This window comes from Staurois parvus, unplaced genomic scaffold (assembly GCF_062004578.1).
Source record: "Staurois parvus isolate SC_StPar_1 unplaced genomic scaffold, SC_StPar_1.0 ptg000011l, whole genome shotgun sequence".
Taxonomy (NCBI): domain Eukaryota; kingdom Metazoa; phylum Chordata; class Amphibia; order Anura; family Ranidae; genus Staurois; species Staurois parvus.
In genome coordinates, this window is record NW_028317807.1 from 28,372,509 (window position 1) to 28,392,617 (window position 20,109).

The 20,109-nt window shown below is 39.0% G+C and overlaps 1 protein-coding gene across 21 annotated transcripts in view; it reads left to right on the forward strand.

Annotated features, from left to right (window-relative positions):
* The window catches only part of MAP2 (microtubule associated protein 2), a 297,262-nt gene that overhangs the window by 200,231 nt on the left and 76,922 nt on the right, over window positions 1-20,109 (forward strand). For all 21 annotated transcript variants that reach the window (XM_089671950.1, XM_089671989.1, XM_089671981.1 and 18 more), the window contains one exon: window positions 5,316-5,587. In XM_089671950.1, coding sequence (XP_089528076.1) covers window positions 5,335-5,587 — 253 coding nt within the window. In that variant the 5' untranslated portion in view covers window positions 5,316-5,334. The remainder of the gene's footprint in view (window positions 1-5,315; window positions 5,588-20,109) is intronic.

A 20,109-nucleotide genomic window follows, 5' to 3' on the forward strand; every position in this document is an offset into this window, starting at 1 on the left:
CCACACACCAGGAAGGCCACGTGTTCTCCCCTGGCTGGGTGACTGTAGCCTCAACAGTTGTAAGTCCAGTTTGACCTTTTTTTCCTTTTATTGTGGAAGAATTTCACTTGTTTCTGAAATAATCTACTACACTATAAGGGCTCTCTCAAGTCCCTCTCTCTTTTTTTCGGTGGAAACTCTGAGCTTTACCAGAGACCTCTGACAAGCTCTTCAGAATCTTTTGGTGCACAATCTACCACCACACCCCAGATCCTTTTTCATTAATTGTATTTCAGTTCTTTCAAAAATGGAGGATCAGCATTACATATGGGCATTACCCATGGTGGTCTGTATGTAAATGCAATCTGCCCAAGTACCCCCACCTCTCCTTACTGATATCCACCCTTGAAGTCAGTTAATCAGTTAGAATACCTCCCCACCAGTGTCAGCTAGTTTCAGGTTGCCTGCCAGACTATCACGGTCCCACCGTAAGTCGCTGATCCCCACCATTGCCAGTGTAACGTCATAGTTGCATACATTCCAGTATTTATACCATAATTTGTGGACACTATAACTTTCGCACCAATTTCAAACCAACTAATACACACTTATTTGGATCTTGCCAAATAAGACATGTAGCAGAATACATTTTGGCCTAAATTTATGAAGAAATTTGATTTCTTTATTTTTTTTATTGGAAATGTTTTATAACAGAATGCAGAAAATACTGTTTTTTTCAGAATTTTTGGTGTTTTTTATGTTTATATAATAAAGAAATAAAAAACCCAAATGGCATTTTAATGCCACCGAAAGAAAGCTCTTTTTATGTGAAACCAATGATAAATATTACATTTGGGTACAGGGGCGGACTGACCATTTGGAAACTTGGGCACTGCCCGAGGGCCTGGGGTCAGTAGGGGGCCCCATGAGATGCCCCTGGTACCTTTTTCATAGGCTTTTTAGGGTGTGGTTTGAGTTTGGGCAAGGACACAGGGGCCCCATGATCCCCATGAGTTGTCAGTCCGCCCCTGTTTAGGTACAGTGTTGCATGACCAAGCAATTGCCAGTTAAAGTGGCACAATACTGGATAGCAAAAAAATGCCCTGGTCAAGAAGGGGGTCACATGATTAAACATTTGATATATTTTCTATTCTGAATAAAATATTATGAGTTTATGAGATTTTCAAATGACTGCATTCTGTTTTTATTTAGATTTTACACAGAGTCACAATTGGGGTTGTGTATGTGTGTATATATATATATATATATATATATATATATATATATATATATATATATATATAATCTATCTATCTATCTATCTATCTATCTATCTATCTATCTATCTTCTCTTCATCTCTTCACAACACTTTACTATGTTTACAGTTTCTTTAAATTACTTATAAATATAATAATCAGTTAACATACATTATATGATGTGGAAAGAGAGCAATTTAATATTGTATCTACTTGCTGAATGGTGGACTGTGCTCAGAACGATAAAAAACGATAAAAAGAATCAATTTAACCAGCATTCATTTGACTTGAAATGGAGTAATAGTGTCTAGCCCTTTCCATTCTTGCCACACAATGCAGCCCTTTCACTAGGCCACTCTCTAAATTTCTCATCTTATTGCAAAGTGCTTAACTGTCCTGAAAATGGAGCATTTGTTGGAGCTCTATGAGAAGCAAGTGGAATGATTTATTTGGGGAAAAAAAAAAAGAACAGGAACAATGATGGTCTGTTGCGAACAACAGCTCTGCTTCTGTTAGGGATAAATAATGCAAAAAATTCTGCACCTTAAGTAAAGAGGGATTGAGTTAATTTTTAGCAACAGGAAATGTAACATTTAGTAAACTGGTCATTATGAATGAAATATACTACTAACGTTACCCGTCAACCAGTGGATGCATTTATTTTCTTTTTTCAGTCTTTTTGTACTTGATCATCCCACTGGTAATATATTTGCTATCTTATTGTGAGAACATTTGTTTATATACTGTATGTATGAAAGAGCAGCTTTGTCATCCTAGGCTGCGCATTTCTGATTTGGACTATAAAATACCCCCTTCTCTCCTCGTCTACCTAACAGAAGAGATATGTACTGTAGTTTACAGAGGAGAACTGGGCAGGGATTGCAGCGCAAACAACATAGGAAGTTACAAGCTCACTGGATTTTTGGCAGGATCAACAGAAATTAATTTATGGCTGTCAAACACTTAATAGGCAAAACACATTTAATGGTACAGTATATTTATTAGAGAAAAAGAAGACAAATTAGACAAGCTTCTTGTTAGGGTTTACATACATTTTAAACTTGAAAAATGTACAGTCCCTCCTAAAAGCAGACATTGCATTGTGACTGCTAATAGGCACCCCTGTTTCACTTGCTAATAGGCACCCGTTTCACTTGCTAATAGGCACCCCTGTTTCACTTGGTTACTAAGCACTTTATTTCTTTGAGTTCAAAGCCTTGCCCTTCTTCTGGAGACCAGGACAAGTTTAAAGTGACTGTAAAGCTTATTTTTAAAAAAATTAAAATAACAAACTTGTCATACTTACCTGCTCTGTGCAATTGTTTTGCACAGTGCAGCCCTGATCTTGCTCTTCTCGGGTCCTCCACTTCTGGCTGCTCCCCTCACGAGTACCCACCATAGGAAGCCACTTCCTATAGTGGTCACATAGAGTGGGGTTTGACACTGCCCCCCACTCCCTTGTCACTGGCTCTAATTAACAGCAGAGGGATCTACTGGCTGTATTAGAGCCAATAAGACGTGAGAGAGCCGAGAGACTCGACTCATGCACATTGATGGATCAATATTGGGCTCATGTAAGTATAATGGGGGACTTATATGCAGAAGGTTTTTTACCTTACTGCATTAGGGTAAAAAAAAAACTCTGCCTTTACAACCACTTTAAAAGAAACCTATCATAAGCTAAATATGGAGGCTGCCATTGCTTTGCTTGGGTTTTCTACTGGCCCACTGGCTTCAACTGACATGGAACAAGTGTTCCATCAGAACAGGTAGGCAATTAGAATTGGCAACACTAGAGGTCAATACTGGCAGCCTGCCTGCTTTTCTATTAACCTGATTACTTTGTACCTCCAAATTTATAAAAGTCTAGCACCTAACCAAGTGAAACCACAAACAGAAAGGCACACTGGTTAGCCTTTTCTTGATAACAAAGATAAAGTGTGCTCCTTATGGCACCTCAGCATTTTAACTTACTGACAGGCCTGCTTTTATTGTCACATCTTATATAGTAAACCAAGGATTTAGCAAACAAAGCTTAGGCTCCATGCACAACAGCTTAAACAATGCTACTATAAGCAGCATTTAGCTTTTTTTTTTCTGCCTCTAGAAGCAATGTTGTCCTATGTGTCCATGTACACTTTGAAGTCTAGAGGTGTTGCTTAGGTGTTTAGGAGCAAAAAAAACTCTTGTGGCTTGCATATTTGAGAACGATTTTCCGGCAGAAATAAATGCTGAACACTCTTACAGGCTCCTAAATGCTGCTAACAGCTGTAAATAGTGGGTTGTCAATGAGCAGGCAGCCGCCTCGTCATTAACAACCAATGACTTGGCAGTTGATAGTGGGATTCCCCATTGACAACCTGCTATTCACTGCTAAACATTGGCACAATTCCAGCACAAAAACTTCTAAACACTGAACAAAAACGCTAAATATGAGAAATTTTATCCAGCATTTTTCAGATTTTTTTTAAGCTCCTGGTGTGCATGGAGACTTAAAGGATAAGATCACCTTTGGAACATGTTACTTGCGTATTTAGGGTGTAACGTTCCAGCTGGTGCCCTTCTCACCCATGATCCCTTTCCACTGTGACAGCAATGGGGGATCCTCTCCCTGCTGTCACGTGTCAAAATCAGCATGGCTGACACACAGCCACATCATTTATTCACAGGGATCTGTGAATGAGAAAACTACAAGTTCCACCTGCCCATGGCAAACAGGTTGTATTTCTCAATGGACTGCGAGGGTGCTGATAAAGAGCCCTTATAGTCCATTCGCTTTTCCTCCAGCTTTGTAACTGAACGCCAATTCAGAGGTACAGGGCACAAAAATGGAGGGAAAGTGTGCAGGAGCCTGACATTGCACCCGTGATCTGCTGATTGCGTGTGCAATGCTTTGCAGCCTCCTAGAGGAAAATATAATGCACATTTATTTTCAGCAAAAATATGTGAAATTAATATGTTTCCTAAATGGTAAACTTTAACATATATTTTCTGTATTTGTGTTAACATTTATCTGGTAGTATTATTATTATTATTATTATTATTATTATTACATCGAGTTTATATAGCGCCAAAGGGTTTGCTCAGCGCTGTACAATAGGGGGACAATACATGGCACAGTACAACAAAAACAGACAGCGTACGAGGGGTAAGAGGGCCCTACTCTTTCAAGCTTACAATCTAGGAGGGAGGGGGTAGTGGAACAATAGGATGTGGCTGAGGGGAATGAAGTGGCTGAGGGGGATGAAGTGGTGGGAGGAATGAGGGAGAATGGCCGTTAGGTGAGGGTGGGGTAGGCTTCCCTGAAGAGATGGGTTTTGAGGGAGCGCCTGAAAGTGGGGAGGGAAGGCGACAGTCGGATGGATTGGGGCAGTGAGTTCCAGAGGATAGGGGAGGACCTGGAGAAGTCCTGCAGTCGTGCATGGGAGGAGGAGACCAGGGAGCAGGATAGAAGGAGGTCCTGTGAGGAGCGAAGGGTACGGGTAGGGTGGTACTTAGGGATCTCAATGGACTATGACGAATGACGAAAGTGAGGCTTCCCACTAGTTAGCTAGGTGTCTCATCACACACTGAAAGCAAAATAATGCTGCATCACTTCCATTTTCAATGCAAAGCATATAATCTTTACAACACAATGGGTGTAAATGTTCATCACACAACCGTGTGGAGGGTAGGAAAAAGGAAAAAAAATCCTAAAATAATTAAAAACCAAAATAAGATCAAGATCTTTCTGCTTACTACTTATCGATGTTTCTTATTAACACGTATGCATGCAGCACACCTGATTGGCTCCCAGTCATCTCCCAGTTTGACTGAATGCTCTATAGGGGAATCAGAGCTGCATTGATGTGTGTCTGTTACATCTGCTTGGAGTTCAACTTTAACTTCCTTCCCTTGCATTACTGTGGGGTCTGAGTTTGACCCTTACAAGGGGCACTATAGAGTTTGAATGTTTTCCTTGTTTGGGTTTCTTTCTGCATCCCCAAAAAATAATTGTAGATTAATTGACAGTATGGGTATGTGCAATATGTTGGTACAATTTGACTACTAAATTCACAATTACTTTTCTGTGATTGCAGATTTGTGGTTGGAAGAAGCATGACGGATAACAGGCAGGATGAGCCCAAACCATCCCACTGGGCACCAGGGCAGCTCACTGAGGCCTCATCCCTTCCTCACGCCACAGACATGAAGGAACAAGGAGGAGCAGGAGTCCACAGCTCAAATGGTATTCCCTTCCGAGAGACAGAGGAAAGAGGATATGGGGAGCGGGCTCTCCGGGACTCCCATCCCACAAGCAAGGAGAATGGCATCAATGGAGAAATGCCATCTGCAGATTCAGAAACAGCAGGTATTTACACTTTAAACTCACATACATTTTTATTTAAATTATACATTATAACTTATGCCGATTGCTTTTTATTAATTCATTCATTTCTATGTATATTGCTGAATAATTATGTTTGTCAAGGAGAACTTTTTTTTTGTCCAAAGCAACCAATCAGATTCCAGCTGCCATATTACTAGTAGAAGTCTAAAAACTTTATTCATATTACTGTTGGTTTATAAAACAACAGTAATGTGATTAAAAAAACACCTAGAAAAGTGCTTACACCTTACAAGGGAATGTAGAGAGGTAAGGGAATTTGGCAGCAGAAGTTGCATTGTAGGATACAGTGTAGTAATAGAAGTTCAAGAACATCAGTTCTCACAAAGTAGAGTTTGAGGAGATAGTACAGCTTGGAGGCTTGGTGACTGATGGTATGTGAGACAAAGATGACAGTAGCAGTGTCAGGAAGATCCTGTAGATATAAGCAAGTTATGGGACAAGAAAAAATGGGGAAAGTTTGTTAACAGACACCTAAGGGGCTGGAGTATTAAATTTGTGCTGCAAAAAAAATTTTTTGTTACCGATATCAACTAATCACCTTGAGTGGTTGAACTTCATTTCTGTAGTGCAGGATTAAAGTGGAAGTAAAGGCAAACCCTAACAAACTCTAAACCTACTCTCAACCACAGTCTAAGCCTAATCTATCTACCCCTGTAAAGAAAAAATTGTTATACTTACCTATTCTGCAGTCACTCCGGTCCCGTCTCCAGCGGCGCCCTCTGTGTGCAGGAGAAGCTGAAAATGGCTGGGAAATGCCTAGGAAGTGATGTCACCCATTTCTTTATTATGGGGCTTCCATCGTTGGCTGCCTCTCCTACACACTGAAGCCACCTCTGAAAGCTGAACCTGGAGCCACCTCTGACAGCTGATCCTGGGACCGGACTGGAGCTACTGCAGAATAAGTAAGGATAGCGTTTTTTATGTTACAGGACAGGTTAGGCTTAGACTGTGGCTTAGAGTAGGTTTAGAGTTAGGTTTTGCCTTTACTTCCACTTTAATAAATGAAATAGAGATTGTGGTTTATAGTTGATTGTTATTTGCTCTCGCAGCATACTTTTCATAGTTCAGCCACTAAATATTCTGTCGTTGTCAGTATGACAGTCCCTTCTTTCTAAAGAAAAGAAGCAGTCCTTTTTCCTGGTATGTACTGAAATCGCACAAAGATTGAGGTGAGTCCTGGCAGTGTTGGGAGGAGAGGCAGTTCTGATAACCACATGCATGATATTCTGCCCACTGTAGACACCTTGAGAAGGTATGGAGGTGCTAGACTGATGACACTGAAAGGATGAATCAGATTAGTTTTTGCAAGCAACATTTTTTTTTTCATACCATCACATAGAAATTTTAAATTCATGTAATTCAACATTTTGAGGACCCACACTCAAGAAGAGGTTTAAATTGGTCAGAGGACTGGTGAAGAATCTGCTTGAAGAGGCTCTTCATATCTTTAGTCTTTCACTCTTAGATGATCTATCAGCCCCATTCACACCTGAGCATTTTTCGGAGCTTGAAGCCAAAAGCTCCAAAACGCTTAACACGTAAACTCCCATGCTTTCAAATTGTCCCTGGTCACATTGAGCACTCAGGTGTCTGTAACTCAATGCCTGAAGCTCAGAAAAGAAAAAGTACATGAATTACTTTTAAAGCAGAATGGGGCACTTTTTTTATTGATTTTGATTTTAATGGGAGTGTGCAAAGATGCACATTATGCATGTTTTTTCGGCTTTCCCATAACAAAAGTCTACAGGGTCAAAAGATGCAGGCCAAAAGAGAAGCTCCAATATGACTCTTCTCTGTTCAAAATGCACAAAAAAACTTGCAAAGAAAGCCTCAAAATCGCCTATATACATTATGCTTAAATGTGAAAGCGATTTAGACAAATAGCAGCTGAAGAGACAAAGCCAAAAGATGCTTACTGTAAGACCATGTGCAATTTAATACATGTTTTGTAACAAACCACACATGGCATTACAGTAACAATCTTTTGGCCTTGTCTGTTGAGCTACCTTTTGTCTACATGATATGGGTTACAAGTCAGCATCCATCACTATCAGGTCAATGAATATTAAATCGAGTGCGGTATTCTCAGAGAGTTGTTATTAATACTGTATGTTGCTTGTTAAATGATCTCTTAGCCAGTTCAGAAATAAATATGAATGCACAACTAGTGAATACGGTGAAGAAGGTGGTGGATGGCAGCAGTGTTGGGCCATAAGTCCTTGGGTTCCAGTGACATCTACACCCTCAATCTAGCCCCCTATTCTTCATAGGAGATGCTGGTTGTGCAGTGCTGGGACAGTGTATTTGCTTTTTTATATTATACTTTGTAGTATACACAGCATTTGCTAGCCACTGCAGAGCTTGTTGACTTTGTAAAGCCCCTTTTAACATCTCCCTAGCTACTTTCTAAAGGATTCAGCTTATTAGACTACAATTAGTTTTATGAACCTTAGCTCTCACTAAAGCTTCAACATTGCAGTCATTTTTTTTCTTGAAGCATATGTAGTTGACCGTGGATAGATTGTTAAAATGAATCCCTAGCTAGAGGCATTAAACTGCATTGCTGAAATTCTCTGAAGTATGAAAAGGTCAGCCCTGGTGCCATTTAGATTTTGTTATGATGTTTGGCTAGAGGGAATGTGCTATTCTAGGTGCAAATATGTTCTTTTGCCATTTGGTTGTTTAATACGAGATGGTGGTGCCAGTTACCGATGCATTCACAATTAAATAAGGAATCATGAGCTAGAAATGATGCATTGCAGATGGGAGTTTTTTTTTACCACTTCTAGATCCTGTTTCACAGGACAAACTAGTAAAGGCTTCCTGCTGTTTATATACAGCAACCAGTAGTGATTGTAAACCCTCACCTTGTAAATTAACGTATTCCGTTTAAAATAAAAATAGAAATGAAAGGCAAAACATTTGTGTTTTAATAGAAAAACATTATAAATACTTTTTTTCCCTTTTTATAAGTGATCACATAACCTCTGTTCTCATCTATATATGAGCTAGGGGAGGAGAAACAGCAGAACACCGATATTCCCAATAAATGGCTGTGCAGGGGTAGGGGGTGCTTTCCTCCAATGATCAAGTCTGATCATTGGAGGAGAGCAGGCTTTGTTCCCAGCAAAGCTAGCTAGAGAACTGACCAGGCTGTGCTTTCCTACCTTGCGTGGTCAGCTTTTTATAGGAAAGCAGAGGGACTGGCAGGAACACCAGGGATTTCACACAAAAGAAGCAACGCAGAGAACAGGATATGTTTCCATATACTGTACGTACATGGTACAGCAAGTACATATCAGGAATATGAAATGCTGGCTTTGTTTTCTTAAAGTTGTATGAGGATTGCAAAAGCTTTGAATTACTATGGGGCAGATGTAAACAGCTACTAAACCATCTAAACAAGCTATTAATATGATTTGTAAAACCATTGATTCTATTTAAGTCTGGTACAGAAGTATCTTATGACACAAAAATGATTTGCTCCTTTCCTCTGATTAGAGAGAGATGGAGTCTGCTACTTGATTCCCTTCCAACTTCTTTATAGGTTTTTACCAACTTATAACACATTGATATATTTTTCTTTGTACCTCTAGGCCAAAAGTATACTTGATTACAGCTTTGTTATTGCATTATGTTTTTTATACTTTCATACCTTTGTATTTTGATACCTGTTCACAATAGTTTATCTTGTTTGTTTCAAGCTGCCGGGTTGTTTGCATGCCTAATTAGTTAGCCTTTTAGGAGAGCGCGGTGCCTTGCAGCCCAAAGTCCAAGTAGTGAAATAGATGAGTGTTAGGGGTGGCTGCTTAATGCTTGATGTGTTTGGACTTCTAGTCACTCCAAAGTCATGTGTGCAGAGTGAGTGAACATGGCTTCTGTTGTCACATCATTGGTCAGCATGCTGGTAAATTTACAGCATGTGACCTACTCATGTAAACTTTTACTTTGCTATAAACATTAGAACACCCAGCTAGCATCCTGTCTTGTATACGCATCTAAAAGAACCGTGGGTTCCTATTTTTAAGCTTTACTTATTCTGAAATGGCATTTAGCATGGAACAGTGAGCTGCAGTTTCATAGATATCACATTGCGTATCTTCTGTGCAGATATGACATATTGAATATGGTTTTTACATTTCCTTAGTATCACTTTTATGATAAATTACTTTTTAGCTTTAGCTGTCTTTTGAATATACCATTCAGGGGCGGACTGACCATTTGGAAACTCGGACACTGCCCGAGGGCCCGGGGCCAGTAGGGAGCCCCATGAGATGCCCCTGGTACCTTTTTCATAGGCTTTTTTGAGTTTGGGCAAGGACACAGGGGCCCCATGATCCCCTATTGCCCCGGGGCCCCATGAGTTGTCAGTCCGCCCCTGATACTATTAACTCTTTTATCCATTTGCAATAGATTGCTTTTTGATTAAGATATGTTTATCATGTGATCTACAGCTATACAGGTTTGGTTTGCAGATAGATACAGTATTGCTTAATTTAGCCATAGCTTTGTTAAAGTCAAGACTAGCCCACATGTGGTTAGCTTTATTGATAGATGCACTTATGTCATCATTTGTATATTTCCATGTTAAACACAGATCACGGTGATTTTAAAACATACAAGTGATACTTCCAGCCTTTTAGCTGCAGCTCAGATGACGCACTGTGGCATTAGTCCCAGTCCATACTGCTAATTCCTAACACCTGTCCTTCACAGCGTGTGCTATCGGCAACAGGGATCCATCATAAAAAGACAAGAGAATAGATAATATACACTGATTTTGGGCCTAGTGTTCACTAAGCTTCCTATATATCAAACTGAGATGTTTGTAGAATATTCAAGGAAGGATTTTATAAATAGATTATAAATTATGCAGAATATCCAGCTCTACCTAGATATTCATATGTTTAGCCTATACTGGTTTCTTAGATCATTCAGGAGTCTTTCTTGTAGTATAGGTATATTGGCTGGTAGTTTTTTTCCAAGGCAGCCTTTGTGTGATGCAATTGATTGATGTTAGCTAGCTCTTGATATTGGTTATATTGTAGTAAAAATTTCAGATAAGATGTCAGTTGACCCAGTGCCTTTTATTGGGAAAATTCTGAATACGCAGGAGAAATAGTGATAGTAGACTTGTAGTGTAGATTACCTGACCCTGATCATACAATCTCTTTTTTGTAGACATAACTACTGACCACTTTTACTTAGGGGTTACTACAAATAAAAACACTTCCATTAATTTTAATTAATTCTAGACATTTTGGTCCAGGCAGTGGACACGTTATGAGGAGTAGCTGCATCAATAGATTTTTCTCATCTTTTCATGAACTTTTTATTAGGTATGCTCATGTCTATACAGTTTGATGAAATGAAATAGGTTTGGACATGTTTTATAATCTGTTATATTCATACTGTATATTGTTAATGATTTATTATTAATATCCATATTTATTTATTACTTATATTATTTATTGTAATGTTTAACTGGTTTGGACATGTCCCTTCATTTAGTATACACATAATTTGCTTTTATTATTTATTATTATTACTGGCCATAATAGTGAGAGGCCAGGCTTGTATGACAATAGGTCATTCAAATTAATAATTTACTGTAGATATTTAAATATTAGACAGCAAAGAGGCATAACTGCTAATCATGGTGCTTGTGTAACAAAATTGTTAAGTGGTCTCTTATGAATGACCCATCTTTACTGAGTTTACATGGCCTGGAAGAAACTTACATTGAGAACTTGTAAAAATCAAAGTTCACTTTTTTCTCTATACCAAAACTCCATATCTGCCCCATGTTGCATGAGTGATACATTACTCAAATTTATCTTGTTTGTTCTGAAATTTTCCAAGTGGATGTGGAGGGCCGTTGGGATGGTAGGAGACATTTTATTATGTTTGGTGAAAGACAGCACTGGACTGGTGCCACTGGAGGCTGCATAGTGGCAAGTTAGTGTGTGGAGGGTATAGAGGGAATTTCTTCCAATGGGTTATATCCCAATTGTATGTGTTGAGTAATAGACGCTGTTGGGGGTCTAGGGCTGTTGTCTGATAACGACAATGGAGGCACTAATGCAGGGAACATTGGGTGATTGGAGAGGAGTGCCCAATGTCCAAAAAAATCTCACTTGATTAATTTTATAGTTCACAGATGATAGAAATAAACGAGTAGTGTGTATTTGCTTTTCGGGGGAATTGCCTCCCCCTTCTTCAGGGCTAGTATAATATCCTGAAGAAAGTGGAGGCCTTCTGGTGCTAGTGGCTGTATTTCTTGGAGAATGATTAGACTCTGAGACGGTTAAATAATATTTTGTAGGACAAAATTATGAGAGAGTGCTAAGTTTAAATGCTTATTTCAACTAGAAATGGACAGATAAATAGTGTCAGGCGAGGCATTTTATTGTCACAGTATGGGTCGTAGGTAAAGCCAAAATCTTGGGAGACAGGAGTCCTAAATATGGCAAAAGGTTTGTTTTTTTTTAAATAAGCAACAGTGTGATCCAACCCACTAGTCTTCTTAAACTGACTATTTGATTTGATTGTTACTGGTTAATATACTGTATATCCAATAAGTTTTGGAAGAACATTCACTTTTTTAAAATATGGCTAAGACCAAGATTTCTGTGTAAAGTAGAATTCATCCACTTGTTTATTCACTGATTTGTTCATATGATCATTCAAAAAATTGGCAGAGAATGTAATTTAAAGGCTAATTCCACTTTTTGCTAAATTTAAATAAATAAATAAACAAACAAACAAACAAACAAAAATGCACCCATATTGATTAATAAAAAAAGTGCATTCATTATTTTTTGCATTGGAGCTGCAAAGCATTGCAGTCCTAATTAGTGGATCGCAGGTGCAATGCACAGGCTACTTCAGACTATTAATCCATCAGTGGGTCCATACCACGGTGATCTTCAGTTACGCTGGAGAAGGTATCAATGGATTACAAGTGTAGTGACGTCACCGCACTTGTACTTCGCTGAAAACTGCGAGCCCCTCTGTTGCGGTGGCAGATGGGCAGGTTCCTGTAAATGAATTCTCCTACTGCAAGGGCAGTCATGCACAGCCGCACTGAATTAAAAAATGACAGGAGCCTTCAGGGAGAAAAAACCTCTGGATTCTGTAAAAGTGGATGGGCTGTTTGAGGGCAAGGGGGAGTTGAGGACTGTCACTATGTGTAATGTTACACCCCAAACTTGAGTGTGACATGAAATCTGCTATCTTAGCACATTGATTAAACTGTCACTAAACCCACAAGAGTAAAATCAGTCTGTATATGCAGTAAAGCATGCTTGTTATACTCACTGTGGAACCTAAGGGGTTAATCCTCTGCTTTGTGTAAAAAGAATTTTTGATCCTGTCTTTTCTGATCCTCTCCTTCTTCTACTATCCCCAATCCATCTGCTGATAGAATAGAGCCTTGGGGGCAAACTACACATTCTCAGTTTGGTGTGTATTATTAAAGAGTTGTTTTATTCTTGGGAGAGTGCATGTGATCAGCACAGGGCCAATCAGCACTGTCCAGACAGAGGGTCAGGGGTCCTGCTGGGAGAAAAAAAACTCCTCCTACAAGCTTTAAGCAGTGCTGTGCTGGACACTGATAGAAGTCACAAGACTGCTATATTCTGCAGATAAGAAAAGGTATTTAGCAGTTTATATTTACTAAAATAATTGCATTTCCATGTTCTTTGTACTGTGGGAGACTGGATATAGTGAATGCAGGGTCCTGGGTTTAATAACACTTTAAGCTATAGTATGCTGATAACAAAGTTATATAGTAGCACACAGTATTATTATTATAACCTTACATTTTGGTTACAGAAATGTGTTAGATGTGTAACTGCTGTTTCATACAGAGTAATAAATTGCATATTGATGATTCATGCTTAGTCAATACTGTACTGCTGTATGGTATTGTGCAGTAAAAGGGAAAATATTGTCTGTGTGTAGCAAAATGTTTATGATGAGCAAAGATTGTTTATATACAAGGGTTTCTAGATGTTTCAAGTGGATAATTGGCCAGGAACTGAAAGTTGTCTCTGCTCTTGGTAACAAGCCCAAAATCATCTGATTCCTTTGACTGTTGTCATGACAACCTTCCAGCCAGGCTTGATTTTTTTTGTTTTTTTAAGCTATCGTGCTGCAGGACAACCAATCTCAATAGCTAATGCAGGGCAATAATATCACTATCTTCAAAGCATTTGGAATGAAAGGTCATTGTTTTGGTAACTTTAAATGTCTCTGAAGTGATGAAGACTGCTTACTTCCAAACATATGCACTGATCATGTGCAAAAAGGGTTCATCACATGCAGTGAATCCTGTGAAATCCCATATCTACTGTAAAAACAAAGCAATCACCCCTATTTCTGCTTTATAATTTTCAAGGATTGTAGGAAATATTTATGTAGATCCTTTTTTATTGTATTTCTAGGCAAATTTGCTAGTGTTCTTGGTGAATGTTCTGAGTAAGAAATTCAAATATAATAATACATAGATATAAACTGTATGCAGACTATTGTGTCCTTTCTTCATGTGTTTTGGATATCATGTCGTCTTCTAGACTCTGTGGCTCCTGCTGCCAGCTACAAAGTCACTATATGACACAGTAGTCCAGGGGTGTCCAGCTGTTGCGAAGCTACAAGTCCCATCATGCCTCTACCTTTGGGAGTGATGTTTGTAACTGTCAATCTTGCATGGGACTTGTAGTTTGGCAACAGCTGGAGGACCGCCAATTTCACACCTGTGCAGTAGTCCATAATGATGTATTGGCCAGAAGGAGGAACCACACATCTGGAAGTGCTGGACCCTAGCTTTAGGTTCAATTCACATCTGTATGTTTATGTGCATTTTAGGTGCAGTGCACAAAAAAAATCAGCATGCTGCATTGTTCATCAAAACGCGCATTCTAGAGTTTAATGGTGACATGCCTAAAACATATGGCAAACATGCTTAAGACACAAAAATTAAAAAATGCACTGCATAGATGTGAGCAGACCCTTATGGTCATTTTAAGATACAAATTATTATAGTCAGATAAATGATAACATTAGTTCATTTTTAAATCAAAAGATAAACTCCAGGTATGGATTATCTTTTTGCATGGACCAATGTTGTTATGCATATTTTATACCTGACCAATCTGGATCCCATCTTGACCTGCCAACTTGCTTCATAGTAACCACAAGGGGCATTCTCTGGTTGGGTAAGGTGGAGACTGTGGCATCACCTTTCTGCCTCTCCGCCTTGTCCAATCAGAAAAGGCTTTACATCCCTTCAGAAAAGTGCAAGGCATTCTCTAAATGGCACCCATGGTGAACGAAAGATCGCCTGTGGTTACTAAGCAGAAGGAGTGCTGCATGCAACCCAGAAGACAGTGAAGGTCACTGTAGTAGCAGCGAGGTATGAGTTCAGCCAAATATATAATATGTATACTTAAATTGATCCAAGCAGGACCAATGTGACTGCAAAAACCTTACCTGAAATTCAGCTTGAAGTTAAATGATTTTTTATGTTGGTAGCATACTGAAAAACATGCAGGAGGTAGCTGTTTGAACTACACATTGGGGAAGGATAAATTACTAAGAACTACTTTTACAGCTTCCAACAATATGTAATGCATCGCATATTGACCCATTTCACTTGGATTTATGGCTCATTTTCAGTCTACTTCATCTGGCTAAAGTTGTGAGTGACATATGCTTAGTTGTTGTTTACATATCTTTTGCTTCCTTTATCTTGTGTGTTAGCTTAAAGCAGAAATCCAGGAAAAAAACTTTTTGCCCATGCAGTGGGGATATGCCAGCACTACACTGGATAAATGCTCATTTTGTTCTAGGGGAGAGGACACTGAAGATTTACTCACCTGACTCACCAATCCCTCATGCACGAGACTGGTCCTTTTTGGCTCCTGCCCCCCCCCCCCGTGGTGCAGCAGTCTTATAAACAGACTGTTCCTAACTTCAGCACACTCAATGCGCTTCCCAGACAGGAACAGTCCACCGTTGGACCATGGGGGAGCGTGGTTTTCCATAGGATCAGCGGGACATGTGAGTATGAGCTTAGGCCTCACCTCTAGAAAAAACAAGCAACTGCATGGTAAAAAAAAAATTAACTGGAGTTCTGCTTTAATGTTAATAAAACCTCTCTGCAAACCTGAGGCTTATGTAACCTGAGGCTTTTACTGCAGACGTTTGTGTTACTGACACAGACACTGTCACCTTGTTAGTGCAGGGCAAAGTGACAGTGCCTCTGCAAAGAACCCACCTGAGCCTCTAAACTCACCCTAGAAGCACTCCCCCCATAGCTCCTTTTTCAGCCACAATGGTCCGCAATACCATTTATTTACAGGAATAGTGAAATGTGTGACCTTTGCAGCCAACTGACATCACCATATACCCAGGTCAATAAAACCAGTGATTTGCAGAGGAGAAAGAGACAGCAAGGGGCTGTTTAAAATGTGAAAATGGGGATGCCCACCTCAGAAACACTGTCACTTTTATTAACTTAGGATTATTGCAATAGCCAGTTGTCTGTCAACTTAGGAGTTCCATGGGTTGACAGATAACCCATGGCAACCAGCCAAATTTGAGAAAGCGTTTGTGGCCAAAAGACACATCAAAATTCAGATTTGTAAAAAGGGGTGAAAATGGTAATTAAATATAACAGAGATATTAGGGATCTAGGTGAAAAATGTTAGAGAATGTTAGAAACTCCATCATTTTACCCATTTCCAATTATGTCAAATTAATAGAGCTATGTCCAATGGTATCATTCACAAAACACAGCATGAGCTGTGGTTCTTTCCTGAATAAACATGAGTGGTAAACTTTTACCACTCATTTTTAGTTAAAAATAAGACTGCCAATGCATATTTTTTTTTGTTTAATTCATATCCACAGTGCATTGGTAACACCAGTGGGAATTGCTACATAACATCTGGTTCCTGGAGACCAGCAAGAACAGTTGCATCTTTCTCCCTTATTACACCAATGAAAGCACTATTAGGATTAGTTAATTCGCTGGAAGACACTTTTTGGCTCACAGGCATAATATTTATTTATAATAGATAAAGTGAGGCAATTGTGTGTATGGGGAAGGGGGTAATAATAATAAAGTTTAGAGATGTGGTGAAGGTTCACATTTGGCTGTTTGCCCAGAGGAGTTTAGCTATGCCCCTGAGTCATAGATTGGAATATCTTTATAATTTTGGTGACAGACCAGCTTTTCTATGGTTTAGTTTTACTGGTGGATGGGTGGGGAGCCCACTGTTTGGACATGAGCCATCCTAGAACCAATTAAAAGCAGTTGCCATGGAAACACGTTGCACCCTGCCAGTAAAAGAGAGTCATGTTTTGACTGCACTGCACTGATGATAATTATATCCTTACTTACACTGGCTTAGTTTTTGTATTTATAAATCCCGAGAAGAAAGGCTTCTAGTGTCTCAATAAATTATATAATTTTGTGTAAGATCGGCACTATTTCAGCATTGTCTCCAAATATTCTCTAAAATCTATTACATAAGATGTCCATTATGCATCTATTTTTCTATGAATATATCTCCCTACAGATAATATCAAATAATCTTCTACATCTGATGCCAAATCGCTGTCTCTAGGAATTGTTTTCTCTGTAAGCAGTTGTCTAATTGCTTCCTCTCCTAGCATCAACCATTAGTAGCATGCTTATGTTAATGTATATGGTAGCTCCTAAGTCTAGGTTGATAGCACCAGACAGAAAGCTGTTTCCATTTTCTAGCAGCACAGATAATTTAATTTCTGTATACTGTTAAATGATGCCCATTGCATATTGTACTATGTAAAGAAGAATTAGCAGTTCAATGAGCCGCCTAGACTTTTAGAATAGACTTAAAGGATTTGTTCATTTCTTTATACAGTTGACATCTGTTTTTACTTGGACAGATGTCTGAAAACTGATGTTATGGTCAACTGCAAATATTAAGATCCCACAAAGGGAATACTGTAAGTGCATTGAAGTAAATATTTCTGTAACTACAAATTTAGTTAGTGGTGTTTGCTCATTGGGTCTTAGAATGCAACAGTGTTAACAGTTCATGATGGTACCATCTTGTCTTTTCGATTCAATAATCCAATCATTCCAGGTTCAAGGGTTCACAGATTTCAGGACTACATTGGCAGCTTGTCTGTCCACATTTAGCTACATAACTAATGGTATCTTCAGCAATTAGCACTGTGGGCTTAATCATTTAGGAATGTGGACTTTAGTCTTAAAGTAAACCTGTCACCCAGTGTAAAAGTTTAAGGAAACGTTTCTACCTAACAGCAAACACCAAATATACCTTTATTAGTCAGTAAACTCTACTTTGTGTGCATCTCTAATTTAGTTTCAGTTGCTTGGGTTCTGGGCTATGTTTCACCAGTCTGTCAGCACAGTGCCCAGGAAGAGTGTCCTAAAATACACTGGGGGAGGGCTTAATGCCAAAGTCAGGAAAGTCAGATTCTTAGTATCAAAGGCAAACTACACTCACCTGCCACCGTATTAAGTACACCTGTTCAATTGCTTGGTAACACAAATTGCTAATCAGCCAATCACATGGCAGCAACTCAATGCATTTAAGCATGTAGACGTGGCGAAGACAACTTCATGAAGTTCAAACCAAGCATCAGAATGGGGAAGAAAGGGGATTTAAGTGACTTTGAACTTCGCATGGTTGTTGATGCCAGATGGGCTGGTTTGAGTATTTTAGGATGTTCACGCTCAACCATCTTTAGGCTGTGCAGAGAATGGTCCAAAAAAGAGAAAATATCCAGTTATCCAGCCTTGTTGATGTCAGAGTTCGGAGGAGAATGGGCAGACTGGTTCGAGATGACAGAAAGACAACAGCAACTCATGTCAATATGGACCAAAACCTCCGGGGAATGTTTCCAACACCTTGTTGAATCTACGCTATGAAGAATAAGGCAGTTCTCAAGGCAAAAGGGCCTCCACCCCTGTACTAGCAAGGTGTACCTAATAAAGTGGCCAGTGAGTGTAAATAAAAGAGGCTGTTAGAGGTAATGGAAGACAGCCTGTGGTACTTAGTAACAAATTATATTTTCATTTTTTTAAATGAATCAGGTTTTGAGAGCCCAGAGCTAAGCCTTAATTCCATCACGTAACATTCTGTTGAGAGGATCTCTTCTGGACAGGAAGATGTTGTCACTCAAATTATCAGGTTCAAATTAAATGAGCTATGAGATTCAACTAGCTATGCAAATGCAACCTTGAAATATGTTTTTCCCACCCTACCTAATATTTCCTCTGTTTAAACTTCAGTAGTGTACTGACTTTAAACTTGGCATAAAAATCGGCAAAATGTAGACAGCTTAGGAATGTATCTGCCTGTGACACAATGGCAGTATTGTCTAGTTATTTTAAAAATGTTTTTCAAAGGGAGATCCCTCCTTCCTCAGAGCCAAACCCCTTTGGCTCTGAGGAAGAAGGGATCTCCCTTTGAAACGCGTTAGCTTTCACGAGAGTCTCCCTGTCTGTGGGATTCACATGCTACTTGATTTCATGTGATCTACTCTTGGATACTATATGCTTTTTATACTGTTACGTTTGTGAGTATACATCTTATTTTAATAAAATCTTTGTATTGCTGAGGTAATGTGCAAGGTTGGTGTGCTTTCTTTTGTTATTATTTGCAGTGTTGCTCAGGCTTCCCCAGCCTTACATAAGGGCTGCACAACATTAGATTCCTTGGTGGACAGGTTCTACGGAGGTCGATTTATCCACCTGTTCTGGATCTGAGCGCTGGAGATGTCGTCTTGATTTTCTTAATTAATTTCATTGGCCAGAATAATATTTTATTCTGGCGATTGAAATAAATTAAAGTTCAAGAGCTAAACGGGCCTACCATTAACACACGTTTAGGTGCGTTTACATGCATCAAGTGTTTTTTTCTGCCGAAATGCTGCTACTCCTGGATGCACTGGGCATGTTTTTTTTTTTCCTGCTGGTAAACGCTACTAAAAGCTTCTAAAAGGCTATGTGTGCATGGACACATAGGATAATATGGAGGGTCGTTTGAAAGCAGTAAAGAAAATATTTCTGATGCCCCTAAAAGTGTTACAGGTACAATATCTGTAAATTGTAATTGTTGCTCACACTCTCCTTTTTCTGTCACATGGGAACATCATAATGTGGTAACTCCTTCATATTATTATATTATATTTTTTTATAAAATAACTAGGTTTTTTTTTTCAAGCAGAGAAAAGCATGATAGATATTTTAGAATGTAGTATGTATTGCACTTGACATGGAGCTTAGCTGACAAGCTTTTATTTGATAAATGTACTGAAAAATAAGGGATCTCTCTCAACCTGTGAGATTAAGTCATTGGAAAAAATGGACTCCAGTAAGACATAATGAAACTTGAAAGAATGAGGTGAAAACAAACAAGCTAAGAAGCCAAAATGTACAGACTACGTAAAATTTGGCAGGC